Below are 17518 nucleotides of genomic sequence, written 5' to 3'. Positions count from 1 at the left end.
ATGCGTGTCCCAGTTGGTGTAATCTAATCGTTTGTTATCTTCCCCTTGCTTATCTTGGGCCTATGAGTGAATTGACTATGAAAAGTTTTGTTTAGTTTTATTGCAGGATAAGTCTTTGCATATTAATTAAAGGAAATTGAATACCATGGTGGTGGCCACGTTCCTTTATTCATGGCTGCTAGTTCTTTGTTGGTGTTTCATAAAAATTGAAGTCATCCATTTTAATCGAGTCCTTGACAAACACTGTACAAGTAAACCATGAGCAGTATCTGATCTTGATGATTTGGTCATTGGAATAATGTCCTGTTTAAAATTGAACCAGCCGAACAGGCCTGTTTAATTTAAATCCAGAATATTGGACCACTTATTCTACTCAAGACTATTCTAGTCATATGAGGTAAATATCATATTATATTTCTAAAATGACATGTTCCGGACAAGGTTCAGCACCGAGAGGGGGCTAATTAAGAGCTTACGGTTCCTCGACAAGGCGTTGGCTGGGAAGGAAGGAGAGACATGGCAGGCAGTTGAGAAGTGGTTCTACCAGTATGTTACAAATGAAAGGCTGTCCAGAGACAATTTTGGCCGCTCTATAGGTGATTTGAACTGTAACTTTGATGTTAGTGATGTGATAATAAGCTATAACAGAATAATCAATTAATAAGGATTTTGATATATGACCTAAAAACCCAAGATTGTCATTTTTTCACCGCAAATCAGAACATGAAAAATCCTTTTCAGCTAGTCTTTTTTCATTTTTATAAGTTCATTGAAGAAAATCCATTTGCCAATTGAATTTCTCTTACCCCTCTTTTTGTTTTTCTGCCATATTTCTTAGGAATCCAAAGAGGTTATGATAAACCTGCAAGCAAAATTTGTTGGACATATGGATCGGGTTCAACCCATTGGGTGACCCGGTTTGACATTAAAAGCATTGTGGAGTAGTGGGCTGCATAATGGAGGATGATTAATGCTTAGTAGAGGAGGTTGCGTGAATGTAGAGTGTCAACATTCATTGAACCACCTCCCTTACCTCCACTATATAAAGAGATGGTTGGGCAATATATGATGAGGGACATTGCACATCCTTAGCCTAGCCCACGTCAAGTTTATTGGGTTCAGGGTTCTGCTCACCGTCGACCTAAGGCCTAGGCTCATCGTGGGCGTCGACTGGATGAGGAGAACGTCGAATACCCTGCACGCGCTCTATGGCAAATACATGTACGCTTTCTGTGTTTGTTTTATAGAAATCACCAACATTAGGTTATGGGCCCACCATGCTTTCGGCTGCGTGTGTGGGCAAGGCCTGAGATAAAATCTTATATAAAATCAATAATTTTTATTCCAATAGATTTTAGAAATTCTTTCACTTTCCTGGAGTGAGAGATGACACCTCAAATATTCTTAGCTACTCACGATTGCAAAAAGCAACATGTTAAGAATATTCTAATACTCTCACTTCTCATGGATATCATTTTGAGAGCTCTCACTTCTTATAGACAGCCTTCAGAACGGCTATTTTATTCTCCGTATGAGTGAAAGATAAATCGCTTTATATGAGATTTATATTGAAAAGGTATATATGAGACCTCTTATTATTCACCTTTTTTAGACAAACATAGTTGAGTCATTATCGTTCCACTTTGGTAGAAATGACAATACTCATAATTGCTCTCTCTTCAATTTTCAATGAATTGACTTCGAAAGAGAGAGTTCAAAGACTCGTGAAAGAGGAAATCCTTGAATCTCTTGATTTTACGAATATAGAGCCATGCGTTGACTGCATAAAGGCTAAGCAGTCTAACGCGTATAAGAAAGATGTCAAACGCAATAATGAAAAGTTAAAAATAGTGCATACAGATGTGTGCGACTCTTTTTCACGATGTTATACGGATGAAAAGTATTCTGTCACCTTTATAGACGATTACACACGGTATATGTATCTTTACTTATTATTTGGAAAATCGAAAGTCTTTCAGGTTTTTAAGGACTTCAAAAAAGAAGTAGAGAAACAAATTGATGAAGTTATTAAGGTTGTCAAGTCTGATAAAGGTGACGAATATTATGATTGTTTCACTGAGATGGAACAAAAAGAATGGTCATTAGCGCAGTTTTTAAAAGAAAAAGGCATTGTACCTCAGTATACCATGTCTGATAGTGCTTACCAGAATGGTGTAGTTGAAAGGAGAAACTGTACGCTTAAAGAAATGGTTTGAACGATGTTGAATCACTCAAACCTTTCTTTGACCTTGTGGGGTGAAGCTCTTAGGACAACATTACATATTTTGAATAAGGTTCTTAAGAAGGTTTTTCAAAAGACTTTTTACGAGTTATGGACAGATAAAAAACCTTCTTTATCATATATGCGCATATGGGGATGTCCGACAGAAGCTAAATTGTATAACCCACATATAAAAGTTTTTGATCCTAGGACAACTAGTGGTTTCTTCATTGGTTATCCAGAAAGGTCAAAGGGCTTTAGGTTTTATTGTTCATCTTATACACCACAAATAGTGAAAACAAATAAAGCAAGATTTCTTGAAAATGGTTCTATTGGGATAGATGCATCTCAAAATATTGATTTTGAGAAAATACAAGATTCAGGTTTCACACCTGCTAAGAATAAAGACCCAATTTTTTCTATCATTGTCCCTTTGGATAGTGTAAGAGAAAGTCTGGTCAATGAACATCAATCCCAACTAGATCTAGTTGTTGATGAGGATATACAACAACAACAAGATACAGAGGCTCATTTTGAACCACCTGTAGTACTTGTATGAAGGTCCACTAGAATCAGTAAATCTGTTATCCATCCAGACTATGTGGTGTATTCACAAGAGTCAAATAATTTCATAGACATTGATGAAGATTCCTTCACATTTGCAGAAGTCATTGAAAGTGAAAGATCAATACATTGGATTAATGTCATGAAAGAAGAGCTTGACTCTATGACAAAGAACCAAGTGTGGGAACTTGTACCTCGACCTGATGGAGTTAAATTTGTTGGTTGTAAATGGGTCTATAAGACCAAAACAGACTCTAAAGGTCATGTGGAGAGGTACAAGGCTAGGTTTGTTGCAAAAGGTTTCACACAAATAGAGGAAATTGATTATAATAAGACTTTTTCTTTTGTCTCAACTAAGGAATCATTGAGAATAATCATGGCCCTCGTAGCTCATTTTGATTTAGAGCTACATCAGATGGATATGATAACTGCCTTCCTGAATGAGAATCTAAATGGGGCGGTATACATGCAAAAACCTTCTGGTTTCAGTATAAATGACTCGAATAACTTAGTTTGCAAATTGAATAAGTCAATTTATAGACTTAAACAGGTCTCCCGCTAGTGGAATAAGAAGTTCAATCAGGTAATTATGAACTTTGGATTTACTGAAAACATTGTTGATCAGTGTATTTACATTAAGAGTAGTGGGAGTAAGTTTATAATTTTGGTTTTATATGTTGATGATATTCTTCTTGCAACTAATGAATTGAGTTTATTACATGAAACAAAAGATTTTATTTTCTCTCATTTCGATATGAAGGACATGGATGAATCCACTTATGTCCTTAGAATTGAGATCCGTCATAACAGAACTAAGGGTGTCCTTGACCTCTCTTAGAATTCCTATATCATTAAGGTTCTTAAAAGATATGGGATAGAGAATTGTTCTCCTGGTTCAACACCTATAGTGAAAGGGGATAAATTGAGCTTAAAGGACTATTCTCAGGTTGATATTGTGAAGGTTTAGATGGATGATGTTTCATATGTTTCGGCAGTTGAAGGTTTGCAGTACGCGCAGACCTGCACTCGACCTGATGTAGCATTTGCTGTGGGAATGCTTAGTAGATATCAGTCAAATTCAGGCATTGCGCACTGGAAGGCAACAAAGAAGGTCATGCGCTATTTATAAGGAACAAAAGACTATATGTTGACTTACAGGAAAGCTAACCATCTAGAGGTCGTTGGATACTCTGATGCGGACTTAGGAGGATGTATTGATAGTAGAAAATTCAATACTGGATATATTTTTTTATTAGCGAGTGGTGTTGTCTCATGGAGAAGTGAAAAACAGTCTACCACTGTTGCTCATACCATGAAGGCAAAATTCATTGCTCTATACGAGACTTCGTCACAAGAGGTCATTTGGATAAGAAACTTCATTATAGGTCTTGGTATTGTGGACTCTATTGAGAGACCACTAAAGATCTTTTGTGATAATGAAGCATCCATATCCTTTTCAAATAACAAAAATACTCAACATCGTGTCGACACATAGAGTTAAAATATTTTGTTGTTAAATAAAGGATTGAGAATCATCTAGTATGTATTGATACAATTGGGATGAAAGAAATGACTGTGGATCCCCTTACTAAAGGGTTAGAACCAGGATTGTATTCCCAACATGTAAAGGGGATGAGTCTTTTTTATTCCTTCTGATGTATGACAATACATTAAGTAATCACATTTGTGTATATGAATTTGATTCACTATGTCTTTGTATATTATTGATTTTGCATAAAGGATCTCTCAAATGAGTTAGAGAGAATAGCAAAATAACAATATTAAAGGACCAATAGAATAGGTAGAGAGACCAATCTATTTATAAAGGTAATTTCAATATGCTTAAGCACTGAAGGTGAATTGTAGTGTAGTGCATGTAAATATGACATTTCATAAAGGAGTGTTCATCTTCATGACTCATTTGATTCATCATTGTGATAAATGGTAGCATGTGAACCCACATAAAGAATTAAATCGAGATTACGGTATAAACCTCGATTTAGTGCACTTTTAGTGTCAATGGGTCAAGTGAAAGAATGTTGGACATATAGATCAGGTTCAACCCATTGGGTGACCTGGTTTGACATTAAAAGCATTGTGGAGTAATGGGCTGCATAATGGAGGATGGCTTACGCTTAGTGGAGGAGGTTATGTGAATATGGAGTGTCCACATTCACTGAACCACCTCCCTTACCTCTACTATATAAAAAGGTGGTTGGGCAATGTATGATGAGGATCATTGTGCATCCTTAGCCTAGCCCACGTCAAGTTTATTGGGTTTAAGGTCCTGCTCATCGTCGACCTAAGGCCTAGGCTCATCATGGGCATCGACCGGTTGAGGAGAACGCCGAATACCCTGCACGCGCTCTATGGTGAATACAGGTACACCTTCTGTGTTTGTTTTACAGAAATTGCCAACAATATTTTATTCAATTTGAACATATGAAATCCAAAGGCATTATTATTTCGACACAGAAAAACAGTAGGAAATTATGTTTTTTCTTGTAGAAAGAATATTTAAGAGATGAGTGCATGATCCTTTGCACAGCCTTTCATTTTTTCTCCACTTATCCTACTTCCTACCCCTGCTTTCACCTACTTTCATGCCTGGTTGGATGCTTCTAGTCATGATTCCACTGAAGTTGGACCTCTTAGCATTTCAACTTCCAAATGGGCATCAGTTCGATTTATTGGGGTTCTTTCACAAAGTCAAGGATTGTAAACAACTTATTGATAGGAACCCCAAGCCGAACTATGTATTCCTGGTTATCATAAAAGAAATAATTACTCGTTCTAAATGAAAGATCTTCAGTAAAATCCACTTATTTAGTGCTATTACAGATGCATAAACCTGAATGAGAAAAAGAAAAGGCAATTTTGATGTTTCTAATCAGATTCAACTGTTCTGAAGGTATGTATGATACAAAGGATTTTTCAGCCCAGCTCTTTGATGCACTAGCAAGGCACTAGAACATAAACACATCAGATGGCATCACCAAGGATGAACTTAGAGAGTTCTGGGAAGAAATGTCTGATCAAAACTTTGATTCTCGGCTTCAAATATTCTTTGACTTGTTAAGTATTCGACAGCCATAACAAGCATTTTCATGTAGTATGGTAATTGTGGTTATAGGATTATCTAGGTGTGACAAGAATGGCGATGACAATGTTTTGGAAGAGGAAGTTAAGGAGGTATGATCTAAACACCTTCTGAATTTCACATACACCATTTTCAGTATGTTGACCCCCAGACCGTCAGGTGATTATTTTGAGTGCTTCTGCCAACAAGCTTGAAAGCTCAAAGGACATGCTGAAACCTATGCAGCACTGATAATGGAGGAACTAGACCTTGACCACCTGGGTTATATAGAGGTAAACTGTTTATCTATCAACAATTGAAATATGAAGCGAGAGAGCTCAGCTCTATGTGAGATTCAAAACCTATTCTCTCTTTCTGCAGATATGGCGACTGGAAATGTTACTACAAGGAATGGTAAGATCACAAGGAAATGAAAGCTTTATTAAGCGCAGTCAGACACTCGGCAAGACCATGATACCACGGAGATACAGGAACCCAGTTAACAAGTTTCTTGAAAGAGCTAATGAATTTGTACATGATAACTGGAAACGAATATGGGTCCTTCTCTGGATCATCATAAATGTGATTCTGTTTACATGGAAATTTTTACGGTACAGACAGATCTGCATTCCAAGTGATGGGATATTGTGTCTGCATAGCCAAAGGTGCAGCAGAGACCCTCAAGCTGAACATGACACTAATACTCTTTCCTGCATGTAGAAACAGCATAGCAAGTCTCAGCTCGACCGTTCTAAGCTCAATAATTCCCTTTGATGACAACATAACCGATATTCGATTTAGCTAACTTTCACTGGTGTAATACTGAAAGGCACTAAAATTAATTAAATATGCTTTCCTTATGAAAATTGATTAAAATATGTTGGTCAATTTTTTTCTGTAGTTCATTAATTAAGGACACTAAGCATCCATTATAAGTCAATCCCATAAACAGGATACATGATTGCACATCTCTTTCTCCCTCTGCCTCCCACAGGTAGCTGTGCAACTTGGAAAGATGTCTGCAAGGTTTGAGCATCAATCCCTTTGCTTGCCTTTGTTATTATCAATCATCCTATTGGCTACTTGGGCTGTTCTTCCCATACATGCTCAGGACCCGGATTTAATATCAAAGGCATGTCATAATGGTATCCACTATGAAGTCTGTAACGCCACCCTGAGGGCTGTGCCAGAAAGCCAGACGGCTGACCTTTATCAGCTCACTGCGATGGCCATAAATTTGACAATTGCAGAAGGGATGAAGATCAGTTCCAACATATCATCCTTGTTAGATGGGGTTTACCAGCCAAGTTTCGCCGAAACACGCTTGAAGGATTGCGCTCAGTTGTACTCCGATGCTGTCGACAACCTCCGCCGTGCCGCAAAAGATCTGACCTACAGGCTGTTTTTTGATGTCAACCTGCTTGTTACCGCAGCAATGACAAAATCTTCCACCTGCGAAGACGGTTTCAGTGAAAAGAAGGGGTACAAATCACCACTCACAGAGGAGAATTCTTACTTTTTCATTTTGTGCAGCAACGTCTTGGCAATAAACGCTCTTCTTTCTTAAGATCATTGAGGAGTTCTGTTTTTGTTGTTGTCTTTGATTCTACAACTGTTACTGTATAAAGCTGTTTGAATCAAGGATACCAGTTCCTATTTGGAAAACCATGATCTGCCTTGTGGGAGTTTGAATCGGAAGTGGCTAGGAGCTTGGCTCAAGCTAAAGATTTGGTGAGCAATGGAGAACCTCTCGTCGATTATCTAATTACAAACTAGTTTAATGCTCTTATTTTTCTTTTTCAATCATTTATAAAATGTAATTGTTATAGCGAGGGTTCACATTCATTAGCAGTTCAGATCATTAGGATCACATATAGCCTAACAATGCGTGCATAATTGTCTGTGAAATAATAATGACATGCAGAATGAGGTAATCCAGAGGAATATGATTACATCATGCTAATACGTATCATCATTATCATCTTCTTCTTCATTGTTTTGTCGCTGCTTTTACTACTATTAGTACTGTTCCTATCCGCATGTGCCATCAGATTGACACATTTTAGTAATGTACATGTGGAAAATTAGTAGCCTCTAAATAGTTTTATGTCCTAAACATCTAAGCAGTAAACACTTTCGAAATACATGCATGGCTTATTTAATAAAAACCATGCTTAGAATTGAATCGATTTAACAAGAAAATCTAATTTTTCTTTCAACAAGTTTTAATGCAATATCAGTCATTGGTTTTGGGTCACTTTAAAAACATGTTTAAATATGAAAAGTACCTAATCAAATGCATATTTTCTTCCAAGTGAGCTATAGAGAATATATCTGTAAATTCATATTTAATCTAACACTGGAAACTTTGCCCTTTGAAACCATTTAATATGGTTTACGAGATAAGACTGTGTGTGTGTGTGTGTGTGAGAGAGAGAGAGAGAGAGAGAGAGAGTTTCAAAAGTTAGGCCGACTGTCAAAAAGAATTTGCAGCAAGAATAGACAGTAAAATATTATATGATACTATATATGCAAAAGCTACAAGAAGCTTTATATATTATTGGAGGAAGATGCGGGAGACAATGAGAAGATGACAATGTGTCTTGCAATGCCATGCGGGAAATGACCTTTTGAGCTGTGTCATTCGTTTTTATTTTATTTTATCACAAACATCCAATAAGGAAGTATGCAACTCAATGAATCAGAATACCAAAAAACGATACAATGTCTTATAAAAAAACCATTCTGAATTCTACTCCATTATTATAGCACTGCATGAACAAGATAAGGTGGGTTTCACATGTAACTCGTCTTGACCCAATCTGGATGCCTTTGCTGATTTGGGCACTACAGCAAAATGTGATCGAGCTCATTAACATGAATAATTCCTTTTAGGGATGAAGCAGGAAGAACAAGTTCAAGAACTTGGTCACATTTCACATTATGCCAAATTTGTGGAGTTCAATGATTCTGCAAAACATTAACGGATACGACCGTGCACCTGTCCTATTTTTTTTTAGAGAAGCAGTGCACCTGTCCTACCAACTATCTACTTGTGAAAGTATCATTGCTTGCCGTTACAGACAGTTTAGTTTGGTTAGGATTACATTGCATACATCACCATTACAGACACTTTAGTTTGGTTAGGATTACATTGCATACATCATGTGGGCTAAGAGGAGTCTCTGATTTTCACTGATCCTTTTTTTTTATATTTACACGGAGAAACCAACCCAAGATCAGTTTTCACTCCTTTTCTTTTTTATATTTACACGGACAAACCACCCCAAGATCAGAGACCTACCCATGCTGGCTTTGCCTGCCGGACGTATGGTCTCTGTCGACGGGCAGGTTATATGTTCCCCCCAGGAACACGCACTGCAGCTACAGTGCATGTTCCTGGGTCCTCACTGAGCACTATGTGGCGTTCAGTGGGGTGTACGGGGGAGCGGTACACCGCCGTACATCCTGCAGGCTGATGTACGACGGTGTATGGCTCCCTCGTACACCCCACTGAGCCCCACGCGACGCTCAGTGGGGACTCCGGAACACGCACTGTAGCTATAGTGCGTGTTCAGGGGGTGCACACGCAACACCCTCTCTCTCTGTCCTTACAGCGTAAAGCTCTATAGGCTTACCCCTTGCCCCGAGGGAGTTGGAATGAACTAAAAGTATGTCTTTGAATACCGTAGACACGTGGCTCAGTGACAGATCTGGCATGGGGCCCATGCCGGACCCTGCGATCACTCAAATGGATCCACATCTACCATAGCAATGCTAATTTTCCTGACTCGATCAACCTGGACATGCATGATCTAAGTTAAGAGGATCTCAAATTGTGGATGAGAAACAAGACCTTTTGGCTCTTCAGAACAAGGTACTTAATCGCACCCTGAGGCTAAGGAGGCATTTGGATGCCCTGGATCTCCTCAAGGATTAGGGGCATGCAAGTCAAGGTGTGGATTTTGTTAGAGAATGACCCTTCAACCTGGATAAAAAAAGCAAACATGAAAAAACAAAAGGAAGAAAAACAACCATGAAAACAAAGATTTTATGTGGTTGGGCAAGAATTGCCTAAGTCTATGACTGCACTAAGTTTTTTTAATTGACTGAGATATACAATACAGAAGAGGCTGCCTTATTAAATAGGAGTCTACATTTTTTTACAGTGTTGCTTGTGATTCTAGATACAAAATTATAGAACTACCTCTAAAAAAAATTGTTGTCAAGGCTAACGCCCTAAACCCCCACCTTACGGGCAGGGGGTCCACCCCCTGCAACCCTGGGCCATCTTACCTCAAAATTGGATCTACCAAAATTTAGGCTTTTATATCAAGGTAGGAAATATCGTCCACACTCCTCCAACTGGCTCTACATCTGTTTTCTTTTTTTATGATGAGGAAACCCTCACCGAGGACTAAGCTGCTTAATGGGCCTGCCCTCCTATGAGGTAAAACCTTGGAAGAGGACACGACCACCATTGCCTTAAGTGTCCCATCCGTAATAAAGTTGTGGACATAGCTGCATGTCAGCAGGGTCTGAAACGGCATCTTTGGCTTAACGCCTTCACATATACCTTACTGGCCAGGTGTGCGATCCCATCTGACTCGGTTTCAAATGAATGATCTCTACCTCAGTTGGGAAAAGCAGGCAGGGTCATCGGAGTAGAGATCCTCGAATCTTAGATATGGGGATCTCTGGTCTAAAATCTAGATTCAAACACCCCCGAAGTGATTATAGAATAAGGTCAGATCATCAAGTTAGGACATGCACATAGTTATCAAACTTGAAAATTGATTGCAAGGTTGGATTACAAGTACTTGCACCATAGAATTGTGGATGTGGACCTTTTAAATTTTGCGAATCTTGTAGAAGTTTTTATCCTTTGAGATTTGTAAAATGCACTCTAAATACCGGATTAGATATTCCAGTTAAATTCATTAGTTTTTTTTTTAGAAAAAAGGCAAGTTTGTATTCATGTAATATAGCAATTATACATTATATATTTACAGCGTTCATGACAGAACTAAAAACAGAGCAAAACATATTTTCTTTTGTCCATCTTTTACAGCAACCACACAACCTAGTTGAAATTGTTGGAGCACCCTGTTTTCAAATTGTTGGTTTCTCTGATTTCGCTGCTTATTCTGCAGTGGGTCCTTAGCAAGTTTGGGGCAGCCTCGTCGAACCTTATCTCATTTTGATGCCTCCACAAATGGCGCCGTGGCCAGCACCCAACACCGTCATATCAAATTACTTTTGCTCCCTTCCAATGACTCAGTGGGGGTTGCTTTCAGAACAATATATGAAGATCCTACAACCAACTGCATTGGACAAACAGGTGTTCTATATTTTCATGTGCTGTCTCGCAAAAACTGCACATGCTAGCAAGTTGAATCATTTTAACAATATTTTATTTTAACATACTTTCAACTTTAGTTAGGTTTTACTGATTAGTTATGATAAAATCATTATTTGGTCTAAAATAAAATTTGATCAAATAGCAAAACTCATCAAAAACATTTATCTGGTTTGAGTGTCCCAAGTTATGCATTTCATTGCAATTTGTTCTATAATCAGGATAAAATGCTAAGTCATATTTGCTAATAATCCAATAAAACCCATGCCTTCAAAATTAACATATTATATTAGCAATGTCTAAATATCAAAGCATAGCTTTATTAGCTAGATTCAAATTGATTAAACACTATCAACTAAACATTTGTCTCCAAACAAATAGTTCTTCTAATTAAACAAGAATCATTATTAATAGACAAATTGATAAATTTGTTTTGGTGGGCATATGATGTACATCTTATAAGGTAAGACATAACTTGGACTTAAAACTAAGTTCAACACTCCCATTTACTATAAATTGACTTCAAGATAATATCTTATATAGACTACTTGACTACCACCAAGATTTTATATGTTTCACATATACTTAATTGGATCATAGATATAGTATTTATGTACCAACCTTTATTTGAATTACTATCGTCATCGAGTATGCTTGCCTTGACACCATTCAAATACAATGGACTTACTTTAGCAAGGTGATTCAGTTTGTTAAAACAATATATTTTTTAATAAACATTTGCTTGTTATTTATCTAAAGATTTGGTTTAAGTCTTGGGTTGCACTTGATTTAATTTATTCATTTAAAATTTATTTTTTAAATTTGAACTAGCAATATAAAAAAAATACTTGTAAGAAAATCTACTCTGCTTGTTACCTACTTTGTACAGTTGTGTCTAGAGTCTGTTTTGCTTTGGTTGAGTCATGATGTAAGTGTTGAGTCACTTGTAACTTTTTTCAGGCCACCCTTGTACTTTGGTTCGGGTGGATCAATTGAAGGGTTAATCCGTAGATCTGAACTGTAATGCGCCTACGGGCAAAATAGTGAATGAATGTAAATGTGTTGAGCTTTTTTTGTTTACCCTCGTTGTGATTACCTTCACGTGATTGTAATTTCTCTCCCTCTCTTCTCTTTCGCTCTCTTGCACTCTCTATACTCAAAGCTTCTATAGCGGCAAGCGAGTGACCAGATAAGTTTACGATGATAAGGAAGGACCGTTGTGTTGCACTAGCCCATTGAAGAAATAGGCCCGTGATAAGTGGTACCAAAACTCATTCTTGAGCTGAGGAAGGGACTCTGAAGTCGGTGTCGAGAGATGCGCTGACAGGCTATGATTTGTGAGCAAGACATCATGGTGCCCCAATACAATTTGCGTAGCACCAAAGGTAAGGTAGTCACCAAGATCGAGGAGATGGGTTCACCTTGAGGCCAAGAGCAAATGGTCGAGATTGTCAATAGACTGGTGGCTGATGTAACTTCGCATGATGAAGTGATTTCACGTGCATTAAAGTTGTTCAGAGGACTAGACGATGAGGTAACAAGCCTGCGAGAGCAGGTGAACTTGCTGATGGGGCATGTTACATCGCTTACTACGACAATAGCAGCCCTGCAGATTGAAGTAGGGGAGCTTCTTATGAAGAATCACACGTTGCAGCGGACAGTGACCCTAAATGGTGAAAATGGTGATAGGCCATTGAAAGTAGATGTGTCGAGGTCAGCACAATTTAATGGTTCCTGAGACAGTAGGGCCATTGAGAATTTCTTGTTTTAGATAAAAGACTATCTGGATATTCAGAATGTATTGGCCGAAGACCTCAGGGTGAAGGTTGCAACAGTAGCTCTGCTCGACAGAAATGCTATAGCCTGGTGGAGAAGGAAACGTAGAGATATGAAAAGAAGTCATTGCATCATTGATACATTTGAGACCTTCAAAACTGAGCTACGAAACAACTTTATGCCGCAGAATGTACAACGCCAAGCATATCGAATGGTGTCGAAATTGAAGCACACTGGAGCCTTGATAGATTACATCAAGACGTTCCATAAGCTTATATTGAACGTACTCAATATGCCAGATGATGACAGACTCAACTGATTTATTGTGGGACTACAGCCGTGGGCACAGTCTGAAGTGGAAAGTTGCAATCTCGAGACTCTGGAAGATGCATATGTGACGACTGAGCGCTTAGTGGATACTCAGCACAAGACCTTCACTCCATCAACCAAGGCTGGGAAGAAGCCAAACCATCGAGGCAAGAAAGAGGATCGACGTAACAAGAAGGGTGAGGCATCGACCCAACACCACTTTGATAAGAAGCAGAATTTCAAGAAGTACAACAACGACAACAAAGGGCAGTTTGTAACTTGTTGATTTTGTAGCGATGGGCATATTGCAAGGCAATGTTCGAAGTGCCTTATGAAGGATGATGGACAAGCCAACACAACACAAGCAGAGAGTAGTGATACTGAGGTCGTGTAGCCCAGGATGGGACTATGCAGATCATAAATGCAGTTAGAAGCTGTGTAGAAGAAAGCATATCGGTCAGCAAATAACTTATGTACTTGAAAGTCATTACTAATGAGAAATCTACTATAGCAATGGTAGACTCTGAGGCCACACACAACTTTGTCTCGTGAGAAGAGGTAGAGCAGTTAGGCTTAAAGCCCGGGCCAAAGCAGATGACCATTAAAACAGTGAACTATGTGGCCAAGCTCATCCTTGGTAAAGCAGGAGATGTGGCTATTTGAATTGAGAATTGAGCCAGCAAAGACAACTTCTCAGTAGTGTCCCTGGACAATTTTTGGATGATTCTGGGCATAGAGTTTCTTCGCAGTCATAATGTAATGATGCTGCCGAAAGTGAACTCATTGACAATTATGAGGTCAAACTCTTCACACACAGTGCAGTGCCTCACTCTTAGAGGCAAGACTTTAATGCTAAACCCGATCGCAATTGAAGAAGGGTGTCAAGCAGAGAGAGCAGACATTCTTAGTTGTTGTGTGCATTGAAGAAGGGAATGTTGAAGCAATAGTGTCACTGACCCTTGTCTCACTATTGGCAGAGTTTCAAGAAGTGATGCCCCTGAAATTGTCAAAGCATATGCCGCCAAGACGCGAGGTCGATCATAGGATTGAGTTGACCCTGGGAGCAAAGCCCCCTGACATGGTCCTTTACTGCATGAGATCGGTAGAATTGAAGGAGTTGTACAGGCAACTAGACAAGATCTTAGAAGTAGACACTGTTTGTCCCTCAAAAGCACCATTTGGCGCTCATGTGCTTTTTCACGTGAAACATGATGGTTCCAAAAGGTTATGTGTGGATTATCATGCACTGAACAAAGTCACGATGAAGAACAAGTATTTGTTGCCATTGATAGCAGACTTGTTCAATCAGTTAAGCAGTGCCTGAGTCTTTTTGAAGTTGGGTTTGCGATCAGATTACTAGCAGGTGAAGATTATAGATAGTGATGAGCCAAAGAAAACTTGTGTCACTCGCTATGGTGCCTATGAATTTTTGGTGATGTCATTCGGGTTGACTAATGCTCCAGCCACGTTCACAATATTGATGAATAAGATTTTTTACCCTTAGATAAGTTCGTGGTAGTCTATCTTGATGATATTGTGATCTACAACGGCAACATGGTTGATCATGTTGGGTACTTGCGAATAGTGTTTCAGGTGCTGAAGGAGAATAACCTCTGTGTCAAGCAAGAAAAGTGTCTCTTCAGATAGGAAGAGATCAACTTCCTTGGCCACGTTGTGGGGCGTAGTTTGCTGCACATGAATGGGCAGAAGATAAGACCCATCCAAGAATGGAATTTGCCAAACAAAGTGTCAGAGTTGTGGTCGTTCTTTGGCTTGGAAAACTACTATCGGTGGTTCATCGAAGGCTACTCCCTCATTGCTTTGTTCCTCATGGATTTGTTGAAGAAGAATCAGGTATGGCTCTAAACAGAAGCTTTCTAAGATACCTTCGATGGCTTGAAGAAAGCCTTGGTGAGGGAAGTTGTGCTGTGATTTTCAGACCACACAAGACCCTTTGAAGTTCATACAGATGCTTCTGACTTTTCCATTGGTGGAGTTATCATGCAGAAAGGACATTTGATTGCTTACAAGAGTCAAAAGTTAAAGGATGCTAAGAGGCACTATATTGTGCACGAGCGTGAGATGACGGCCATCGTGCACTACCTCAAGACATGACGGTACTACCATCTAGGTGTCCAGTTTGTCATCAAGATGGACAATATCTCCACGAGTTATTTTCAGATGCAGAAGAAGTTGATGCCCTAGCATGCTCAATGGCAAATATTCTTGGCTGAGTTCGACTTTGCTTTAGAGTATAAGGTGGAGAAGATCAATGTTGTTGTTAATGCCATGAGTCGTAAGGCAGAATTGGCCGCTGTGCAGGTAGAGCCTTCTGAAGTTCACTTGGAGGACACACTATTGGACTGCATCCATGAATGTATGTAGCAGGACCCGACAGTACAACATCTTGTCTCTTTCGCACAAGCGGGAAAGACTCGACGATTCTGGTATGAGATGACCTCCTTGAGACTAAAGGAGGATGCGTCTTCGTGACTCGGTGGGGGAAGCCTCCGCCATAAACTGCTTAAGGAGTGTCATGATACACTATAGGCTGGCCATCCATGTTAGGAGCGGACCTTAGCACTTCTTGAGTGCGGTTACTATTGATCGCAGATGAGAGACAATGTGGAGGGGTATGTGTGAGCGTGCCTCGTCTGTCAGCAAGACAAGGGGACCAACTAGAAGATTTAAGATCTTTTTTAGCCTCTACTTATTTCAAAATATCCTTGAGAAAGCATTTTCATAGACTTCATTATTAGTCGGCCGAAGGTAGATGGCTTCAGCTCCATCCTCGTGGTGGTGGTTCATTTCTCTAAATATGTCACCTTTATCCCAGCTTTGAAGGAGTGTCTTGCAGAGTTGTTCGCCAAGCATGTTGTGAAGCACTGGAGTGTACCAAGAAGTATTATGAGCGATCACGATGCTTGCTTCACGAACAAATTCTGGTGTGAAGTGTTTTGGCTACTCGGCTATGATCTACTATTTTCAACAAGTTTCCACCCACAGACGGATGGGCAGACAAAGCACATTAACATACTGTTGGAGCAGTACCTCAGGCACTTTGTTAGTGCCAATCAGAAAGACTCGGTGAAGCTCTTCGACGTGGCCCAATTCTGCTATAATCTTCAGAAGAGTGAGTCTTCTAGCCAGAGTCCGTTCGAGATAGACACGAGGCAGCAACAGCTGACTCTGCATACTCTAGCCGCACATGAAAAGGGAAGGTCATCCTTTACCTATCAGTTTGTTTGAGACTGTCACAAGCAGACCGAGCTGGCGAAGGTGTTTCTGCACAAGGCTGCTAAGAGAATGAAGAAGTGGCTAGACAAGCATCGTCGGCTTGCTGAGTTTCGTGTTGGGGACCAAGTGTTGGTGAAGCTTTATCCTGATCGCACAAGCATATTTTGTGGATGGCACCGCAGACTGATCAGAAAGTATGAGGGACCATTCACCATCACTAAGAGAGTGGGCAAGTTGGACCTGTCCCCAGACTTCAAGGTGCACCCAGTGTTTCACGTGTGCAACCTAAGACCATTCTATGCGGACGAGGGGGATCTAGAACGTAGTGTGCCACAACGTGCTCCTATTCTGCAGAGGACCCCGACAACACAACGGGCTGAGATGCGTCTCAGCAATATCCTTCATCACAAGGTCAACTACTTGGGTGAAGCAAAGAAGTATTTTGTGCAGTGGAAGGAGACAACGGAAACGACATGGGAGCCAACATTCCAGATGAAGAGCTGCTATCCAGTTGAAGTTAGGGTTTGACATGAAACATATAGCACCGAGGGTGGCGCATGATTTGAAGGGGGGAGCATGTTCCCTTATGACCTACTTTCTACAGTTGTGTCTAGAGTCTGTTTTGCTTTGGTTGAGTCATGATGTAAGTGTTGAGTCACTTAGAACTTTCTTCGGGTCACCCTTGTACTTTGGTTTAGGTTGATCAATACCCTAAAAGGTTAGCCCATAGATCTGAACTATAATGTGCCTGCAGGCAAAATAGTGAATGAATGCAAATGTGATGTGCTTTCCTTGTTCACCCTCATTGTGATTACCTTCAAGTAATTGCAATTTCTCTCCCTCTCTTCTCTTTCGCTCTCTTGCACTCTCTATACTCAAAGCTTTCATAGCGGCAAGCGAGCGATGGGATAGGCTTGTGGCGATACGGAAGGACCATCACGTTGTATTGGCCTATTGAAAAAATAGGCCCATG

General features: G+C 39.7%; 2 protein-coding genes and 1 long non-coding RNA gene across 3 annotated transcripts; all 3 read left to right on the top strand.

Moving 5' to 3' along the window:
• The first annotated feature begins 5886 nt into the window (after positions 1-5886).
• On the top strand, positions 5887-6623 carry LOC149834310 (uncharacterized). Its single transcript, XR_016432522.1, has 3 exons — positions 5887-5977; positions 6045-6157; positions 6246-6623. It is a non-coding gene; the product is annotated as an uncharacterized LOC149834310 (long non-coding RNA).
• Positions 6624-6879: 256 nt separating this feature from the next.
• LOC149834309 (putative invertase inhibitor) lies at positions 6880-7431 on the top strand. Its single transcript, XM_090009341.1, has one exon. The coding sequence runs from the start codon at positions 6880-6882 to the stop codon at positions 7429-7431; it is 552 nt and encodes a 183-aa protein (XP_089865467.1).
• A 9183-nt stretch (positions 7432-16614) lies between these two features.
• LOC149834308 (uncharacterized) lies at positions 16615-17073 on the top strand. The gene has a single exon (XM_090009340.1). It carries the CDS (start codon positions 16615-16617, stop codon positions 17071-17073), a length of 459 nt encoding a protein of 152 aa, XP_089865466.1.
• The last annotated feature ends 445 nt before the right edge of the window (positions 17074-17518 follow it).

The sequence above is a fragment of the Nuphar pumila genome, chromosome 6 (assembly GCF_984573655.1).
Source record: "Nuphar pumila chromosome 6, dmNupPumi1.hap1.1, whole genome shotgun sequence".
NCBI lineage: Eukaryota > Viridiplantae > Streptophyta > Magnoliopsida > Nymphaeales > Nymphaeaceae > Nuphar > Nuphar pumila.
The sequence above is the reverse complement of the archived record's forward strand: the minus strand, read 5'-3'. Positions and strand labels throughout refer to the sequence as shown.

What these genes read in the sequence shown, in the direction of transcription:
- LOC149834309 (XM_090009341.1), top strand. Translation starts at nt 6,880, where the DNA reads ATGTCTGCAAGGTTTGAGCATCAATCCCTTTGCTTGCCTTTGTTATTA.
- LOC149834308 (XM_090009340.1), top strand. Translation starts at nt 16,615, where the DNA reads ATGAAGAAGTGGCTAGACAAGCATCGTCGGCTTGCTGAGTTTCGTGTT.